The sequence below is a fragment of the Delphinus delphis genome, chromosome 19 (genome assembly GCF_949987515.2).
Source record: "Delphinus delphis chromosome 19, mDelDel1.2, whole genome shotgun sequence".
Lineage (NCBI taxonomy): Eukaryota > Metazoa > Chordata > Mammalia > Artiodactyla > Delphinidae > Delphinus > Delphinus delphis.
The window spans coordinates 10218571-10237887 of NC_082701.1; the positions used below are offsets into that span (position 1 = coordinate 10218571).

General features: G+C 61.3%; 2 protein-coding genes across 13 annotated transcripts in view; one reads left to right on the plus strand and one right to left on the minus strand.

Annotated features, from left to right (window-relative positions):
• Positions 1–354: 354 nt before the first annotated feature.
• On the plus strand, positions 355–8980 carry ENGASE (endo-beta-N-acetylglucosaminidase). Of its 2 annotated transcripts, none has more exons than XM_059996573.1 (14): positions 355–476; positions 1156–1223; positions 1369–1570; positions 2565–2713; positions 3531–3688; positions 4213–4361; positions 4656–4821; positions 5755–5858; positions 6188–6296; positions 6476–6666; positions 7034–7182; positions 7613–7721; positions 7992–8106; positions 8304–8980. In XM_059996573.1, the coding sequence occupies exons 1-14, from the start codon at positions 355–357 to the stop codon at positions 8721–8723; spliced, it is 2211 nt and encodes a 736-aa protein (XP_059852556.1). In that variant the 3' UTR covers positions 8724–8980. The 2 variants fall into 2 exon arrangements, with proteins under 2 accessions (XP_059852556.1, XP_059852557.1); XM_059996574.1 differs by having other exon boundaries at positions 7616–7721.
• A 2720-nt stretch (positions 8981–11700) lies between these two features.
• The window catches only part of RBFOX3 (RNA binding fox-1 homolog 3), a 499416-nt gene continuing 491799 nt past the window's right edge, over positions 11701–19317 (minus strand). For 7 of the 11 annotated variants that reach the window (XM_059998376.1, XM_059998372.1, XM_059998373.1 and 4 more), the window contains 4 exons: positions 18766–18946; positions 17802–17863; positions 16770–16848; positions 14070–14944 (listed from right to left, as the gene is read on the minus strand). In XM_059998376.1, coding sequence (XP_059854359.1) covers positions 14900–14944; positions 16770–16848; positions 17802–17863; positions 18766–18946 — 367 coding nt within the window. In that variant the 3' untranslated portion in view covers positions 14070–14899. Of the gene's footprint in view, positions 13147–14067; positions 14945–16769; positions 16849–17801; positions 17864–18765; positions 18947–19317 lie in introns of those variants that run through there. The other 4 variants (XM_059998381.1, XM_059998379.1, XM_059998383.1 and 1 more) reach the window with 4 other exon arrangements.

Here is a 19317-nt window from a genome sequence, read left to right on the forward strand (position 1 = left end):
ATTTACTGACTTCGTGACCTTCGGGAGATCGCTCATCTGCAAAAGGAGGCCGGCGAGGCCAGAACTGGTACAAACGTGCTTTCCGGAGCCCTGGGCTCAGACCCCGCCCCCTCCCCGCCCCTCGTCTCGGCCCCTCCCCTCCACAGGCCCCGCCCCCAGACCGTCCTCCTCTACAAAGGCCCGGCAGCAGGTGAGCCAGCCCATGGCGCGAGCCGGGAGTCTGTCCGGAGCCCGGTCGGGGCGGGGCATCAGCGCCGAGAAGTCCCCATTGGCCGGCTGGCGGTGTCAGGGGCAGGTTCCAGACTGCGATTGGCCGGCAGCCGGGCTGCCGGGCGGCGCGGGCGGGGCAACGTCATGGAGGCCGCGGGCGCCCGGACCCGGGCGGCTGCGCGGCGGCGGGGCCGGCGGCTGCGGGGGCCGGCGACCCTGAAGGAGCAGCGGGATCCCCAGCCAGGCGGGCGGCTGCTGCAGAGGAGGTGGGTAAGAGACCGGTGGGCGAATCCTGCGGCCCCGTCCCGCGGCCGGGCAGTGGGGCCAGAGTCGATGGGCGCCCGGCCCAGGCCCCGGGAGGCGCGCTGGGAGCTCCGGGCGCAGGACAGCAATCTTCGGCCCCCAAGTCCCCTGTCGGCGGCGGGTCCTGCCCGCCGCCCCAGCCCGCACAGCAGCAGGCACGGACAGAGTCTCGGAACCGGGATGCGACCTCAGCAGCGGGCCAGGCTGGGAATCCTGGCGCCCTGGCGGGAAGCTTTGACATCCTCATCTGCGAAATGCGTTGATCGTGCCTCCCATCCCTGGCGGTGGATCTGCGCAGAGGATCCGAGTGTGGCATTTTTAATTGCTCAGGGCAGGCCAGCGTGTGTAATTAGGATTATTCGTGCCCATGCTGGGCAGGAAAGGGGTTGGTGCCTGGAGCGGGGACATCTGAACTGGTCTTTGAGGAGGTGGAGGATTTCAGTAGGTGGAGAATGGACAGAAGGGTGTTCCAGTTTGAGGGAACAGAATGGGCAAAGGCACGTTTCCGTAGTTTGCATTAAAAAATGTAAGCCCGAGGCCATCTCCCCCTGCATGTCTAAGTGCGGGCTGGTCTGTTGGCTTCAAAGTGCTCTTTTTCTTTACCCTTTTATTTAAAAGAAATTTAACTCCTTCTTTGCTTAGAATTGAAGAGGATCAAGAAGAAGCAGTCTTTCGAGAAGTGGTCAGTTTTACCCCAGACCCTTTGCCAGGTGAGAAGGACTGAGGCTCTGAACACCTGTGTCCGTGTTCACGCTTGGAGCTTCTGGACAGGGCTGTCCCCTCCCCATCTCAAGTTTTCTGTTATTAATCCCGTAATTTCCACTGATGCCTCGCTGTTTCCCTCCTCTGAACCAGTTCGATATTATGACAAGGACACCACCAAGCCCATCAGCTTTTACTTGTCTTCCCTGGAGGAACTCTTGGCATGGACGCCCAACATGGAGGACGGCTTTAACGTGGCCTTAGGGCCCCCCGAGTGTCGGCAGCCCCCTCTGAGCAGCAGGAGGCCCCGGACTTTGATGTGCCATGACATGATGGGCGGGTACCTGGATGACAAGTGAGGACACTGCGAGGGCATCGCCTGGCGGGAGGGGACGGAGGGGCGGGAGCATGCCGTGTGACAGGAGCACCGGATGGGGAGTCGGGAGATGGGGCATCAGCCCACACTGCCACCACCTGGGAGAGGAACTCAGGCCTCTTTGTTTCGTCTGTAGGAAGAGGGCACTGGATTAGGCAATAGCTGATGCCTCTTTCAGCTCTGAAACTGTTTGATTCTGGGGACTACCTGCACCTGAAGTCTGGGGGGCCGGAGAGGGCGCCACAGCTGGGACCCTCTTCAGATGGCCTGGCCCAGAAACTTCGTTCTTCAGCTGATTCCTTTTCTTCATCCTCCTCACTCGAGCTCCCTTCCATCTTGGCCCACTGGCTCTGGAGTCGTTCCACCCCCTCCCCCCCCCCGCAGCCGGGGGCGCTTCCTCCAGGTTGCTGCGGGGTCAGCCTAGAGATCTTAAACGTCCATAAAACAATCTTGGACATGACGATTGTTGGGAAGGCTTGAGTCAGAGCTGGCCATCAAGGTACAGACAGAGGCGGGTGATGTAACCTCGGGTGTAGCTCACGTGGTTGTCAACCCCAACCTTACCTGCAGGCAGGCCGTGTCCTGGGGAGCTGCTGACCTCAGAATAGAGTGGGACCCCAGGCACGGGAGCTCTGCATGAGCCCCTCCCCATCTCTTTCCTTCTGTCCTGTGTTTGTCTGCTTGTTGAGGCTAGACACGCTCAGTCCATCGGGTCCCATGCGGGGGGTACCTGCACGGCCTGGTGAAAACGCTTCCCTTGCGACCAAGCCTGTCAACGTCCGGGCTGTGGCCTATGCTGCTTCTCAGCGCAGTCATTAGGCAGGGCCTGGCTCACAGCAAGCGTGCCGTTAGCGCCGACCGGATGGAACCAAAGAGAATCCTCACTCACTCGCCATTGCCCTCTCTTTTCACCGTGGGGTCGTCGTGTCCTTGTCTGTTTCTGGGTCCTGACTTTGTTCTCTTTCTTCACTAGGTTTATTCAGGGCTCAGCCACGCAGAACCCCTATTCCTTCTACCACTGGCAGTACATCGACATCTTTGTGTACTTCAGCCATCACACGGTCACCATCCCCCCAGTAGGCTGGACCAACGCTGCCCACAGGCATGGGGTCTGTGTGCTGGGTAAGAGCCAGGGACCCGCCTCCAACCCTGCCAGACTCGTTGGCACACCTGCCAGGTGATCCAGTGATGAAAGGGCTTGGGCTGGGCTTCCCTGGTGGTGCAGTGGTTGAGAGTCCGCCTGCCGATGCAGGGGACACGGGTTCGTGCCCCAGTCCGGGAGGATCCCACATGCCGCGAAGTGGCTGGGCCCGTGAGCCACGGCCACTGAGCCTGCACATCTGGAGCCTGTGCTCCGCAACAGGAGAGGCCACAACAGTGAGAGGCCCGCGTACCACAAAAAAAAAAAAAAAAAAAAAAAAAAAAGGGCTTGGGCTTTGGCTGCTTCGTACTGGGTAGAGCTCCTTACCTGCCTTGATGGGTTAGGACAGGCAAAGGCAAACTTTTTCTGGAAAGGACCAGATAGTAAATATTTTCAGCTTTCCAGGCCACTGGGTCACCATTGGAACTGCCAGAGAGACAATAGCCCCCACAGACAATAGACAAACAAATGGGCTGGGCTGTGATCCAGTAAAGCCGTTTTTACACGAAGAGGTGGGGGGCTGGATACGGGCTGTAGGTGGTCCACCCCTGGGGAGAGCAGTGCTCCGCAAGCTTTCTCCTGAATCCGAATCATTTACTGGCTTGTCTAACACTGATTTTGGGGCCCCGCCCCCAGGGGATCCGATTCATTTGATATCTGGGGACGCTGGGAATTTGAAATTCTAATAAGTTTGCAGGCGACAGTGACGCTGCTGGTGCAGGAACCACACCTTGGGAACTGCTGGGTCAGAGGGGAAATGATCCCCGGGCCCGACCTTGTTTCTCTCCCGTCCCACAGGGACTTTCATCACCGAATGGAAAGAAGGGGAGCGGCTCTGTGAGGCCTTTCTGGCTGGGGACGAGCGCTCATACCAGGCGGTGGCCCGTCAGCTGGTCCTGATTGCCCAGTTTTTCCGATTCGATGGCTGGCTGATCAACATCGAGAACTCTCTGAGTGTGAGCACGCCTGCCCCTGGCGCCTGGCCCGCCGGCCCCTGTGCCCCGCGGGGACCCTCCATCGCACTCCTCGGCCTCATCAGGCCGGTCCCTGCTACGGCAGCACTTCCTCCGTCTCAGTTAGAGCCGGCTCCTACGCCTCTGCCTCTTCACAGGGAGATGGATGTTCTCCACCGCGGTGTCCAGAAACCTTGCGCGCTGAGCTTTGCTTCTCTGGCTCCTTCAAGGCGGCCTCTGCTTTGCTCGCGCCGCATGTGTGGCTTCCTCTTCACGCTGCCCTCCCCTTTCATTGCGTTTTATTGTTTCCTGATTGCTGTGTCCATGTCCTTCCTGCTTCAGAAAGAACGGAAAGTCGGACCTCTGGCTGGACCCTCTGCTCGACAGCCGTGGGGCTGAGGGGCTTCCGGGACCAGGACCCGTTTGCTCCTGGGGTTAAATGTCCTCCTGTCTGTCCTGTGCCAGGCGCTTCTCACGACAGACCTCTCTGGGCCTCACGGAAGGTCTGTCTCCTTCCCTGTCTCCAGCTGGCCGCCGTGGGGAACGTGCCCCACTTCCTCCGGTACCTGACCACTCAGCTGCATCAACAGGTCCCCAGGGGCCTGGTGCTCTGGTATGATAGCGTGGTGAGCAGCGGGCAACTCACGTGGCAGGATGAGCTCAACGAGCACAACAGGTGAGCCTGCAGGAGGGCGGCCTGGGCCCCTGGACAGGGGCAGGAGCTCCCTCTGCCTTCCGGAGGTGTTGCCGGCATGGCTGCCTTGGGGAAAGTGAGGGACGGGCAGAGTTGTCTGACACCCCGAGCACCACCAGAGAGAAGGAGCGCCTGGTCAGCCCGGCCGTGCCCAGCTTTACGGGCCACAGTCTGTGGGCTGGGTCCCGGAGGCAGCCCGCAGTCTGTGGGCTGAGCGGATGCAGGTGCTTGAGGGGAGAAGGCCCGGGCTTTACAGCCCACCCTTGCCGCCCCCAGGGTGTTCTTCGATTCCTGCGATGGCTTCTTCACCAACTATAACTGGCGGGAGGAACATCTGGAGCGGATGCTGGGGCAGGCTGGGGAGCGCCTGGCCGACGTGTACGTGGGAGTGGATGTGTTCGCCCGGGGCAATGTCGTCGGGGGCCGGTTCCACACGGACAAGGTGGGTGGTGGCCTTTGAGGCCAGGGAGGTGGTGGCAGTGGCCCGGGTGCCTGCTGTCCTTGTGGACCTTTCATTGCCATCTGCACCTCAAGGGAAAGAGAGGCAGCGGTGATCCTCCCCAGAGTGGGGAAACGGAAGCACCAAGAAACAAGGTCTGCCCTAAAATCCTACCTTGCAGCCCATTTCTGCAGTCAGATGGTACCATTTTTACCTAGGCGTTAATGTCCAAGGCACCTCTTCCGACTGCTGGTCTCATCTGTAGCTTTACTTCCTTTTGGACTGCGTGCTTGCAGGGCACTGAGCTAGCATTGTAAAGCGAGAACGGGGACTCAGAGGAAAGCCGGGGGGCATATTTTGGTGTTTCCTTAGCCCAGGGCGAAGGACTGAGGTGAAACTCCCACAGTTTCGGGAACTGCTGGTTTGATAACTAGTGAGGTTTTATTGGCGAGGCAGGCGGTGTCAGCAGTGAGAAAAGAGAAGAGGGGCCCGCGGGGGCTGCTGCACCTGGTGTGGGATAATTGGGGAATCAGCCTGTCCTGGGGCTGTCAATCCTACCCTTCCCGGGCGCCTTGGGGACGTTCTCAACTCATTAATTAAGCTTTAAGTGAATACATTTAATCCAATAACTGAAGATTCTCTCCGCCCCCTGTGAGGCTGATAATATAGTGTGAAGTGTAGTGAGAGAGAGACGTGTATCCCGTGGGCGCCCCCAGTGCTGGCCCCTGCCCCTCGGACATTCCCCTCTGCGCCTCCCCGCCGCCCGCGCCCTCTTCTGGGCGGCTGCAGAACTGCAGGGTCGAGCCCTAAACGCCCGGAATGGCGCTGGGGCTCCTGCCTCCCTTTCCAGGCTCCCCGCTTCCCCAAACCCCCCATCGCCATGCGTGGACGCTGGTTGCTGGGACGGGGTCATCTCCCTGACTGCTGTCTCCCTAGTCACTGGAGCTGATCCGGAAGCACGGGTTCTCGGTGGCTCTGTTCGCACCTGGCTGGGTGTACGAGTGTTTGGAGAAGGGGGATTTCTTCCAGAACCAGGACAAGTGAGTCCTGCGTGTCCCGGGGCCTGAGTGTGGCCGTGGCAGGGAGGGTCTCAGGTGATTTCGCCAGCTTTTGGCCTTGCTCCCCTGGGGGTGGGGTTAAGGCAGGGCAAGGGGTTCAGCTGCCCTGGCTGCTCCTGGGGGTCGTGGAGACCAGTTAGTTACGCAGGAAGGACCAAGGTTGGGTACCCCGAGGGACCACTTCCTGCAGACTTGCAGTGGGGGGCTGCGGTCACTCGAGAAGGAGTGCCAGAAAGACTGGAGTCGCAAGAGTGAGTTCAGGGCGTCACGGAGCCCTCTGTGGACCTGAGTCTCCATGCGTTTCCCCGCAGGTTCTGGAGTTTGCTGGAACGCTATCTGCCCACGCACAGCATCTGCTCCTTGCCCTTTGTCACTTCCTTCTGCCTGGGCATGGGGACTCGAAGAGTCTGTTATGGCCAGGTGCGTGGGTCCCGTGCTGGGTGGCCGGGGGCGAGGGGCTTCCTGGATGTGCCGCATGTTGGCGAAGGGGCTGCCTTCTCCCTCGTCTTTGGTCCTCACCTGGGACCGGTGGGGGGGGCCTTGGGCGTGACGGCTCCGTCTGCCCCCTGCCCTCCCTCCACTTCTGTCTCTTTCTTCAGGAGGAGGCCGTGGGGCCCTGGTACCACCTGAGTGCCCAGGAAATCCAGCCCCTGTTTGGAGAGCACAGGCTGGAAGGGGACGGACGGGGCTGGGTGAAGATGCACTGCTGCCTGGAAGATGCCTGGAACGGGGGCAGCTCTCTGCTTATCCGGGGGCTGATTCCACCTGAGGTTGGAAACGTGTCTGTGAGGTAGGTGAGTGAGTGGGGCTGAGACGTAGGGCCTGTCAGCTTCCCCCATCGTCCATGTCAGTCGCCTAACTGGGCAGGTGGGCAGCAGAGGCCAGAGTGAGTACAGAGCCGGGGTTTTGTTTTATTGTGTGAAAAACACGCAACATACAGTTTACCATCTTCACCGCTTCTGAGTGTCCAGGAGAGTAGCGTCAGCTACCTGCACACTCTTGTGTGCATTTTCCTTTCGCAGACCTGAGGCTGGCCTCGCGGGCAGCCCGCTCCCCCTCCCCGTCCTGGAGGGAGAAGTTGGCGGATGGGACCCGGAACAGTCCCGCTTCCCAGCAGTTTCCCTGTGGCCTCTCATCACAGGACCTTCCTCCTCCAGGTTATTCTCCCTGCAGGTCCCAGTGCCGCCCAAGGTTTTCCTGTCCATGGTGTACAAGCTAGAAGGACCTTCGGCTGTGGGGGTGGCTTTGGAGCTCACCACGGGGGATGCAGGCAGCTGTCATGTGGGAGGCATCTCGGCGCTGAGCGGTGAGGGGATGGCTCCTTCCTTCCTCACAGGCCTCTGCCTTCTCAGGGGACGTCTCGGGGAGGAGGAAGCTAGAAAGCTGCATGGGGTGTGGGGGCAGCTGGGGTTGGGGGCACTGCTGTGGTCCAGGCCTGGACAGGGAGTTTCGCCCTTCAGCTGGAACCTCTGGGCTGTGGCCCTGCGGTGCGGGTGGAGGTGTGCTCCCATGGGGGGTCTTGTGCCAGCTGCGCCCTGAGAGCGAGGACGTCCATGGGCCAGTCCTGGTCATCCATCCCTGAGTTTTCCTCCTCTCCTCCCTGTTCCCCCATCGGGCCGAGAGCACCTGGGGCCACCAGGGAGTCTTGCTGGGCCCCCGGCTCCCGATTCAGTGACACCTCCCAGTGCGGTTTCCTTTGGACTCTCCTTGTTAAAGTCTTGTGTCTCCTGCCCCAGCAGAAACGAGCTCAAGGCGCAGTCCCCGACCCCTCCGGGTGCCCCCGACCAAGCTGGCCAAATGGGTGGGCCGCTGCGGCCAGCAGCTCAGCGGGGGCTGGGTCCAGCGGTGAGTCCCTCCCCTTCCTGTTGAATCCCCTGCCAGGGATGGCCACGCTGGGGTGGGGATTGAAGAGTGAGGGACTGTCCACTGAGAAACCCCAGAAATGGCGGGAATGGAGGGGCCCTGGGTCGACCCCTCGGATTTCAGGCAGCTCAGTGACACAAGACCGCAGGATCCACTTTGGGATGGAGCTCCCTGTGGCTCGGGGCCTCTGAGCAGCCAGTCTGAAGGTGCCGAGCTGAGGCCCCTTGGGACCGGCCTGTTTGCCTCTCCCAGCTGCTACGAAGTGAATCTGCGGGGCTGCCTCCTGCAGGCCCTCTTCGTTAATTTCTCCCGGCCTCTGGGCAGCCAGGAGGAGGAGAACTTCGTCTGTCGCCTTGGAGAGATCCAGGTGAGGTATCTCAGGGAGCCGGCTGGGGCTCGGCTGGGGCATCTGTCCGGCTGCAGATGAGGCCGAGCGCCCCCCTGCTGCCTCCGCTGGCCCAGGGGGATTGGGGCAGAGGTGCGGGGGGTGGACCTTGCAGGGCCAGGCGCCCTCCAACCAGCCCTGGGCTCTCGGGCCGTGCTGAGCCTTCTCTCTTCTGGCAGGTGGTGGATGCCAATAGCCTGCTGACGCCTCTGCCTCAGGTGCAGGCCGTGACTGTCTCGCAGGTGCGCTGGCAGCCGGCCGCCTCCGAGGGGGAGAGCGGCCCCGCTGGGCTCCGGCTCAGCTGTACTCTGCACTGGGCCTACCTCCTCCCTCACGTCCGTTGCTTCCGGATCCACTGCTGCCGAGGGTCAGGAGGTGACTCTCCTTGCAGGGGGCCGTCGGAGCCAGAGAAGCCCACGCTCCTGGGCCTGGCTTTTGTCAACCGGTATCGGATAGTGGACCTAGCAGTGGCACCCGCAGAGCCTGGCCGGGATGGCCGTGTGGAGTTCCTGGTGGAGCCCATCCCCAAGGAGGGGTTTCTGGTGCCGCGGGCCGAGTGGGGCAGGGCGGCCATGCTGTACTCCACGCCCCGCACATGAGCGACCATTAAAGCACAGAGTCTCCCACCTCAAGGATAAGACTTCTTCCGCACTGGGGCCTCACCTGTGTGCGGGGAAGGCCCGGGTCCCAAGGGCTGGGCCAGAAGGTCACGGGCCCCGGAAGGCTGTGGGCTGTGGCTCTTCGTTGGGGCATTGGGATAGGAAAACTGAGAAGTCAGTTTGCTGAGTTGATAATTCCAGCGGTGAATGGACCCCCCCCCCCCTTTTTGTCTAATCCCTCTCCGTAGTATACAGTTTCCGGGTACAAGTGAAAAGATTTGGGAAAATTTAGTCTAGAAAATTCCATAAAGGGAATTGCCTAATAGGCTGAAAGACGCTTATGCTGACAATGGTGACCTTTTATTCCTGCAGTTGGGACGATTAGAAGCGAGCTTAATGGTGGCGAGAGGGCCTCGGAGTAGGGCCTTGAGATGCTTCCAAGGGTGGGAATGAGATAGAGGGGCCCCGATGGGGGAGGAGAGCAGTGGGGTGGGGGGGGGCAGTAGCTCAGGAACAGTGGCCCCTGCAAGTGCTGAGAGGGTGTCCCCGGGGGACCTCTTCCCCAGGAATGGGAGCCCCAGGCCAGGCTGCGCCAGGTCACACCAGCCCCAGGCAGGGCAGGCACCCGGGCCAGACCACCTCGTGTCCTGGCTTTCCCAGTTTACCGTCCCCCTGAGCCAGAGCCACTTCCAAGCATTCCCATCGGCCCTGTGTCCTGCTTCGTCTCTTCCGGGTCGTAGGTGCAAGCTGGCGAGCCCAGTGAGCTCGAGCAGCAGGAGGCCGGGCAGGGCCCAGGAAGGCCCTCAGGGGGCACCCAGCAGCCCCCCAGCCCTGGTTGCAGGCTCCGGGCCGCCTCCGTCACACCCTCTGGCTCCATCGCTCCCTTCAGCAGGTGTTAGTCCAGAGCATCAAGGCATCGGGACGGCGGCCCGCCCCACTGGGGCCCCTTCCTCCCGCTTCCTTCTCTCTCCCCGCACCTCCCTCCTTCCTCTGCCCAGCACTCTGCATGGGGAGGAGCGGGGTAGGTGAGCCAGAGATGGCTTCTTCAGCCACACAGCTCCCCTGTTGACACCTCGGCCACTGCGGTGGCTTCCCAGGAGGGGTCTCTTAATCCCGCAGCCTTGGGTAACCCTGCTCCCCTGCCCTCTCCAGGCCTGAGCGGGCTGTGCCCTGACCCTTTGACGAAGGCCGTCAGCCCCTCGTTCTTGGGGTCTCTCACCCCAGGCCTCATAGGCCAACGATGGGGGTTACTTTCCTGTTCCTCTTGTCCTCCCCCTGTGCTACTTGATGTGGACGATGCCAAGGGCCAGGGCCCTCTGGAGTGACCTCCCAGCTGGAGGGTTGGCCCCCTGTGTCACGCACGGTCAGCAGACTTGATTTTTACGCCGCAGTGAAAGAAGTGGCCGTCAGGTGGCAGTGCGGCCACACAGCATCCATCCTGGTCTTCGGAATTTGGAGAGGACTGCAGGACACGGAGGGGTTCTCCTTCCGGGGCTGACGTTTGCCTCTGTCTCCACCTGTCCTGCTTCCCGGGTGCCCACGTGCCCTTTTCCCAGCCCGACGCAGGACCTCTGGTTCTACGTCTTTCCTAATTGGGAACGTTTTACTCTTCATGTCCCAGCTCAGCCCCAGGAGGGGAATAGGTTTGTCTGAGAGGGGGGAAGAGGGTTCCTGCGGGCCAGGAAGACACCTCCACTGGCTGACCCTGAACAGGTCTCCCAGCACCCCAGATTCTCCCTGTGAATCTGGAGCGTGAGGAGACTGTCGGGGTTGGGGAACCGCTCCCTTGACTCCCCCGGCATGCTTTGAGTCCCCCCCAATTTTGAACTTGGGGGAACTGGGGTGGGGGCTCCTGGCTCCTCCCACCCCAGTTCCCGGAGGTGGGGGTCGGGTGGGGGGCAGGACCGGGCACCCGGAAGTGGGCAGCACAGCTGTCATGCCCTGCTGCTCTTATTTCAGGAGGCTTTTTTTTTTTTTAAAGTGCTGGTTTTCTGAATATTTTATGCAGAGAAGGAGGGAAAATTTATAGTGGCAATTATTTTCTCACAGTCTGGCGCGCAAGCAATTAGAAAAAAGGGGGCCTAGCAGAGCATGGCGTGCTGTGGGATCGCACAGCCCCAGCTTCCCAAGAGCACGGTCCCCAGTCCCACCGACGGTAAAGGCTCGTATGCAGGAAAATAATATATGGGCGTTTAAGCCTGTGCCCCTCTGGCGTGTGTAATCGCTCCGAAATAAATGATCCGACACTGTGAGAAATGAAGAACGCAGGTCTTGGTGAGACGTGGGGCGGACAGCGCGTCCCGGGTTTGGAGCCCGCCCCCATCGCAGCGCCCAGCCCGAGGCTTTCAGGCTCTTGGTTTGGATTCTGCGGCTTCCCTTCCCAGCTCTCCCTCCTCTTCTGGCTGGGAGTTGAGGATGGCGGCCACTGTCCTCCACCCCACTGCGCCGGGGCTGGGGACTCACACCCGGGGTGGAGCAGTGGGCTTACCTTCAGGCAGCTCCTTTCCTTGGGACCACGGCTGGGCCCCGGCGCACAGGCAGAGCCAGTGGTGTGGGCAAGATCCCTGAGGGCACCAGCCTCAACTGCCCAGCCGGCCCTCCTGTATTCAGATGTCTGCCCCACCGGTCATCAGGCACACATGTGGAGTGGCCACCACTCAGCAGCCGGTGGGGCCGGGGTGGCTTTCTGCCCCAGACTCTGCTGGTAACGTCACAGACCTTGCTCGCAGGGTAGACAGGGCAAGGCTGCGGGGGGCACGTGTGAGCCCTGCCTCCAGACTCCTGGGACGGGATGGGGAGATGGCAGTCTGGAGGAGAGCATGGGGGCTCTAGACTGTCTCCCATAGGGTCTTCTGACTCCCCTCTGGCCATCTGGCTTCCTGGGAGGAGCTGCCCATCCTGGGGCCACCCACAGTGGGCGTCCTGGTCCTCTGTGCCCTCTACCCTCTGTGCCCGGGAGCTGGCAAATCAAAAAGAGTTGTCCTGGTTTGAAGAAAAATCTTTATTAATAATCTTAATAATAATAATGCGGTTGATTTGAATGGTCACACCTTGGAAGCATACAGAATGGTAAGAAAGGAAGCCTGGGGCCTGGCTGCAGTCCCGGGGTTGAGAGGGGTGGGAGGGCGCAGGGCCGGGGGTGGAGCTGCTGCAAGAAAAGGGTCGAGAACAGCAGAGGGTGGAGGGGCCTGTACAGAGGACGAAGCCGGAGGCAGGGCGGGGCTATGTACAACGGGAATAGAAAAGGAGCCTCATCTCAGTAGCTTCAGGAGCTGATGCTGAATATAAAGTGAGGTGTATTTTTTTTCCTTTTAAAGTTTCGTGAGACAGTGGAGCCATGTTGGGAGCCTACATCTTTTGTTGTTTTTTGCTGCTCCCCCGACTCCAGCTCTCCCTGCCTGGCCAGCGGCTCCTCCCTGCTGCCTGCTGTCTGTTGCCCCCGCGACTCTAGGACCTGAGCCGGGAGCAGGGGAGGGGGCTGCGGACCGCCCAGGCCTTCCCCCACCCCTGGCTCTCCCTGCTTGGACGTGCCGTCCAGACCCATAGCACCGTGACCCGAACCCTCGCCGTGCAGCCAGGTGCCGGCCCGTCCCTCTGTTCCTCTCTGCAGGACTGGGCCCTGCAGGGCGGGGGCCAGAGGGCTCTTCCCAGCTGCAGCGTGAGGCTGACCTTCTCTCTCCTGGACCAGGCCCAGGGCCTCCTCCAGAAAGGGAACCAGAAACGACCAGTCAGAACAAGACCTCGGCCTCAAGGCCCTCACCCCTGGCTGGGCAGCCAGAGCCCCCTCATGTGGAGGGAGGGGGCCTGGGTGCCCTGTAGTTCTGGAAACATATCAGCCCTTGGTGTTGAGGTCGGACCCCAGGGCTGCTGGTTGGACAGCCTCCAGTGGCTGCAAACTCCTCCCCAGGTTCGCAGGACACAGGTGTTGGCGGCGCGGCAGGAGGGGTAGCCGGGGCCCAGAGCGCAAGACACAGGGTGACTGGGCACAGCCGAAGCCCCGAGATGAAAAGCAGCCCCCGTCCCCGCGCCCGCCCAGCCGTCCCTCCGCTGGCACAGTCGGCAGCCAAGGTCGAGTCCTGCTGGCCACTCTTCCTGCTTGGGCCTGCAGCCGCTCGCCACTGGCCCACGCTGCCTTGAGTGGGGCCCGGAAGGAAGACGTGGTAGAAAACGGAGTCCCTCCCCTCCCGCCTCCCTCCTGCCAGCGCGCTGCCGGCGCCGGGGGCCGCGGACCTGCTCCCTCGCTGCGGTGCGATGGCTCGCGGGCTCGCGGACTCGGACGCGGTGGGTGCTTCTCGGTTTGGTTGGCTGTTTTGCTGCTTGGATCTGAACATCTTTTTTTGTTTTGTTTTTTGTTTTGTGATTTTTTTGTGTTTTTTTTGTTTTTGCCCTTCATGGTCCAAGAAGGAAACGGTGGAAGCTTTCACTACAACAGAAACAGAAAGGCGCGACTTGCAGTTCACAGGAGCACCGGCCAGGCGTGCTGCCGGGGCAGCGGGACCCGGGACCCCGGGTGCCAGGAGGGAAGAGAGGAGGCGCCCCCAAACCGGCCCCAATCCCAGCTTCAGGAGCCCCCTCATCTTGCGTAAGGGAATTTAATGCAGACCTCCGGCCTCCAGGGCAGAGAGGGCACGGCCGGTGGTGGGGGCAGAACAGGGCAGCCGGGATGAGCGCAGCTGGCAGACGCAGCTGGTGGACTCTGCTAAGACCTGGGTGGGCAGGGTCTGGCTGCTCGGCGCAGATGAGGGCAGAGGTCAGGGCGTGGTGGGTGGATGACGCTGCATGGGCCACGTGGGGGTCTGGAATGAGGCAGCTGAGAAGGTGCTCTGGGCAGTGGTGGTGAGTTGGCTGGGCACCCTGCGTGTGACCTGCCCACTCCACCAGCCAGGACAGATGTGCTGGTAGAGTCGGCGGAGGCTCACGCCCTGGCTGGCGGGGACCTGCACCCTCTAGCTGCGTCCACACCCCTGGAAGCCCAGCTCTGGCACATAGGAGACCTGGGCCTCCTTGGTCCTTGCCACTTTTTCCTGTCGCAGAGGTACCAGGGCCGCATATGAAACTTCCGAAAGCTCCCGCGGCTGTCTCAGCTTCACCTGCAGGCCCCAGAGCCCTGCAGCAGAGCTAAGCCCCAGGCCTCTCGGGACGGCAGGTGGACGCTGGGCACTGTTCCGCCAGGGCGTCCGGAGGACGGGCACCACCCTCCCCTGCTCTCTCACTCAGACTCCCCCCCCGGAAATGTACCTGGATAAGAACGTTTCAGGTTGGGGAAGGGGAGATGGTGCTGCACTCTGGCGCTGCACAGACCCAGGTGCCAGGCTGGCAGGGACCCCATCTCAAGACTGTGGCTGGAGAGGACAGACTGTGGGCGGTGAGGCAGACGGGCTGAGCGGAGGGCCCTCGGGCGCTGCAGGGCTGGACCGCTTTTGGGCTCTGGGGCAGGGAAATTTCTCCCTACGCTCTCCCTTCTTATAACAGAGACTAAGGAACCCCTGAGGCTGGTGGGGCTCCCGCACGACTTGTGACAACTTCAGCAGGAAACATCAATAAAGTTTAATCAGAAATGTTAGTTTAGCTGGATGGGGACAGAGGGCAGAGACACTTACTCCTGTGATTAGCTGGGTGACGATGGGGAGGGAGGAGTACTGTCGAGGCTAGGAACCCACCGACTGAGGCAGACAGACGGGAGCCCCTTGCTTCCTGAACCCCAGGGGAGGGGCCGGGGCTCTGGCCCAGACTGGTTGGGGTGGCTTCCTGGGGAGGCCGGGCTGGCGTCTTCTGTGGCTCTGTGGCCCGGGGGCATGGGGAGTGGGCATGGCCCTCTTGGGCTCTATTGCTAGTTCTCGGGGAGGGGTCTTCTGCCAGCCTAGCCCCTCCCACTGTGTGCATACTGTACCTGAAATGGCTCGGGGAGGGGGGCACAACGTCAACAGAGTCAAAATAGGAACCAAGGTTTCAGACATACGGGGGTGACCAGGGTCAAAGACACACACGCCATCGTGGCGGGGAGACCAGTTGGCCGGAGGTAAAACCTATGGACTTAGAGTCGCAGAGGTCAGCGGCGCGCGTCGCTGACCGGGAGGGGCGCACTGTCCTCCTGGTGGCTGTGCCTGGTTTTGGACTGCTGGGTTTGGTGTGTACTAGGCAGTCAGTGTGAATGCTGTTAGGGGCTGGGCCTCTTGCTAGTAGGGGGTGAAGCGGCTGTACCCTCCTCGGCAGAGGCTAGCCTGCAACATCAAAGATGAAAAACAGCCAATCAGTACCGCCTTTTGGGAGAGGGGGAAAAAGCAAAAAGAAAAAAAAATAAGGAAAAGCAAAAAGAGAAATAGCTAAATCCCGTTTTCTGCCCGCCTCACGGTCTGCCTCGGGGAGAATGGGCGCTGGTTGTCATGGCAGCAGGAGGGGCCCTGGGCCTGTTTCCGATGTGGTGGTCTTGGGGTCAGGGAGGTGCTGGGGTCACCAGCCACAGTGCTTCTGGATAACGAGGCTTGAGATGTCTTTCGGCCACTGTCTTGGCTCAGGCCTGGCCCTTCCCTGCCCGCTTTCTCTGTCATCTGTAATCTGGGGGTCAGGGCTGAGCAGAAGCCCCACCTCCTCAGCGCCCAGCGGGGCTGCCGGGGTCAGGACTCAGCCCCTCCAGGCACGGGAGGGCGGAGGGACCTCTTGTCAGGGTTCCCAGGGCCTCGGCTCTACCAGGAGGGGCTGCATCTGCTCACCCAGGTCCGTGGGGCCTCCTGGGGTCCCTGCGCCTCCTCCATCCTGCTGGGAGGACGGGCCTTTGGCACTGTTGCTCTCCGGTGCCCCTGGGCTCCCCTGGGTCAGGGAGGCCCGCACAGGAACCTCCTGCCCTACCCACCAGTTTCCCCAGAAAAAGGAAGAAAGTGGCAAGTGGCAGAGAAGGAAAGTTGGGGAAAAAACAGAAAATCTTAAAAAAATCAATAAAAGGAAACACAAGAGGGAACCCTTGTGAATTACGATCCTGGAGCCACGGGGCCTGCAAGCCACGGTTCTGGGGCCTCCATCCAGGAGTGGGTGTGGGCCCCCACCCTGAGGCCTGGGCCCCATGGCTGCCAGCAGTCACCGCAGGCTGCCTGGGATATCTGAGGCTCGTTAAACATCAAAAAAGACAAAACAAAAACTGGGAGGGAGTAATCAAAAACAAGGGAGATGAAAAAAATCCGTATTGTCTCTGAACCTCCTCCCTCTTGACCCCCGCAAAAATGTTTTCATCTTTGATGCTGGATGCCAAGCTAGCTAAAAACCGACAGTAACACCCCCTGGGGTTGGGGGTGGGATGGGCCTGGGAGGTAGGTGTCCACTGCAAGCAGATTTGGGGGTATAGAGTGAGCTGGGCTGTACGTGTCAACAGCTGGCCATACACACACACACACACACACACGCTCACACACACACACACTGGCCCACACACCTCCGGCCTCAGCAAGCCCAGGAGTGCGCCCCTTCCGTCCCGCCCCCGGCCCGTGGTCAGAGGCCCCGTCTCCCCAGGAGAGGGCCTGCAGACTCAGCCGGAGCCACGGACGGGCCATGGAGCAGGGCCTTGGGTGAGAAACAGCAGGTAACCTTTGTTCCCCACCTCGATGTGAGAAAAGGTACAGCAAGGGGGTGACAGAACACAGAGGGACCATGGCACGGACACACCCACATGAGGGGAAGTGGAGGCCCTGCCTGCCTCTGGAGCCTCTGCCGGAGGGTTTTGTTTGGTTTTCCTGGTGAGGGGAATGGAAGGCCCGGACGGGACTTTCGTTACAGGGCTCAGAGAACCGGGCCGCACCAGGATGCTTCCCAGACGACCAGACGTCACTACTGGGCAGCCGACTGTCTGGGCAGACCTGCCTCCCTCTAATTCCACAAGGGCACAAAGGGGCAAGTCCTCCTCCAACTCAAATCCGGGCCTCTGTCTTCCAGGCGCCAGGCCGAGGGCTGGGTCATTCCCCTAAGGGCTTGCCCGCTCGCCCGCCCCCCGCCACACACCTGGCTGCAGGGCGAGCCGTCTCGTCACGGCTCAGGGCAGCCAGGCCCCAGCCTCCTTACCATGGTTCCAATGCTGTAGGTCGCCGCGGGGCCGATGGTGTGATGGTAGGGGTCAGCAGCTGCATAGACTCTGCCATAACTGGGGAGGGGAGCACAGGGGGTGGGGTGTGGGCAACGGGGCATTTGGGGGGCCAGCAGGTCTCCTGCCTCCTCCCAGACGGCGCCCCAAGGCCCCTCCCTCCCCTGCACGCCCCCTTCTTCTTCCTGCCTGTTTGGAGGGAACACAGCCGGTCACCCTCTGAACACGTCCAGCGAGTGCTGACCCTGAGCGCTGGCCTGCTGCGCCCCCAACAAGACCCACAGGCTGAGACACAGTGTGAGGCTGTGAGGAAGGTGTGGGTCCAAGGGTGCCGCCTGCCCCTGAGAGGGAGGGCTGGGCAGTTCCTAGGCCAGAGCCGGCACGCGATGGCTGTCCTCCACGAAGCGCCCACCGCCTGGCCGGTACTGGAGCCCGCACGCTTCCCCAGCCTGCAGCCCTGCAGCCAACAGGCCGAGTGCCCACAGGGAAAGGTGACAGGCCAGCCCCCCCCCAAGACCTACCCTCAAAACAAAAGAGAACCCCCCCTTGGGCCTCTGGGTGTACTTTCAGGTGGGCAGAGGCCTCTGCTCCCAAGGTGCACACACTCTGCCTTTCTCGGGGTTGAAGGGTTTCAGGCCTGGGAGCTGAGAAGCGTCAGAGGCGTGCCCGAGCAGAAGCAAACGCTCCTAATTACCTTTCTCACTCGGGCCTCCAGAGCTTGGGGAGGGGGGTTAGGCCTCCAGGGCTGGGCATCAGAGGAGCTGTCCGCTACCCGAGAACCAGGGGGTCCCAGGGTTCCCCTCTCTTGCAGGCAGGAAGTGATTACAGAAGTTTGGGGCTTGCTGGCTTGGGGTCTCCAAGCTCACATGGACCTGCTCTCCTTTGCCCAGACCCTGTGTCCACCAAAGGGAGGCACCCCCAGGCCCTGAGTGTTGTGGGTGAGGGTTCCTGTCTGTCCCAGCCCAGCCCGACGACCCATCCATCTTCTCCCCGCCCCCGCCCACCGCGGGTACCTGTCGCTGTAGGCGGCCGCGGCTGCTGCGGGCTGAGCGTATCTGTAGGCGGCATAGCCTCCCTGCAGGGTAAGGGGAGGACACGGCACACGGGCTTAGTGGGCTGGACACAGCATTTCAACCTTCATCTTGGCCAGGTGAGGGGTAGCTGGTGCAGGCCTGGGGGCACCTGGCTTCTGGTTTCGTGGCATGGTTCAAGGTGGGGTTTCTGTTCACCTCATTCATTGATGCGTCCATTTGTGCGTTCAACACACACGGGTGAGCATCAATGATATGTCTGGCTGTGTTCAAGGCTTTGGCACACGGTAGGTGCTCACAGAGTTGCCACCAGGCCAGCGCAGCCCTGACTCTGATGCTGATGGGTATGGAGACTCGGTGCTATCCTGGACACTGGGATGGGACAAGGGCAAAGGGCATTAACTCAGACCACGTCTTAGCCCTGACCAATGGACTGCTGAATTACAGGCGACCACCCGGGATGGAAATGAGGTCTTGTGTGGGGTGGGGGTGGGGGTCGGCAGCAAGGGCTCCGAGCTAGAGGAAGCAGTAAGTGCAGCCCCGTGAAAGAAGAGAGGAGACAGGACCCCATCGAGGGGGTCTGCCCTGGAGCCTCTACCTCCTGGTCTCTCTCTGGCCTCTGCAATGGACACAGGGTGCCTATGGGGGCTCACTCAGTGACCCCAATGCTGTTAGGGATCTGGGAGATTCACCCACTGTCCCCATCATACAACTGACACCTTGTGAAACGGAGAAGACACGCCTGGCTCATCGGGCTGCTGGGGGATCCATTGCTACTCGCACCCTGAGCACAGATAACCCAGGTTTACCTGTGCTGAGGTCGCCCCCTGGGCTCCCAGGACGGGAGGGGGTGGGGGTAGTGGGGCTGGGAGTGGGAGACACTGACTGTTCACTGAGACATACGAAACGCCAGATTCCACCCTCCCTCCCCCGGGGCTACACTTACATAAATCTCAGCACCATAAAAGCCATCCTGATACACGACCCTGGAAGCAAACGGACAAGAAAGTGGTGGGAACGCTGGAGAGGTGGGGTAGGCCGGCTCCGGTGTCTGCTGAGGAGGGAGGGGGCAGGGTGCCAGCCCTGCCCATGGGACTGGCATTTTAACAAGCGTTTGCTCCAGTGCCCTGTTTTGGTATAACAATAGAGTAACACCCTTGCTGGTCAGCTCCTTTCTCCCACAAACCCAGGGGCCCGTCGGCCCACCTTGCTTCCCCTTCCCCTACTCCACCCCAGGCAGCTGTATCCCCCCCATTAGGGTCGGAGGGCCCCGGGGAACGGACCAGGGAGGGCTTAGAGAAGGCCCACTGAGCTCCAGGGCCGACCACCACCCATTAAAGCATCGGGCAAGGTGCTGGGGCTCTAAACATCCCTCACATGCCAGAGACCCTGAGATCCGGTGGCAGGGCGGAGGTGGGTGTACTGATGTGGAAGCGACTGCTGTGTGAAGTTTGGGGTTCCCACCGCCCCCCACCCCCGCGCCACAGTGCTGGAAAGG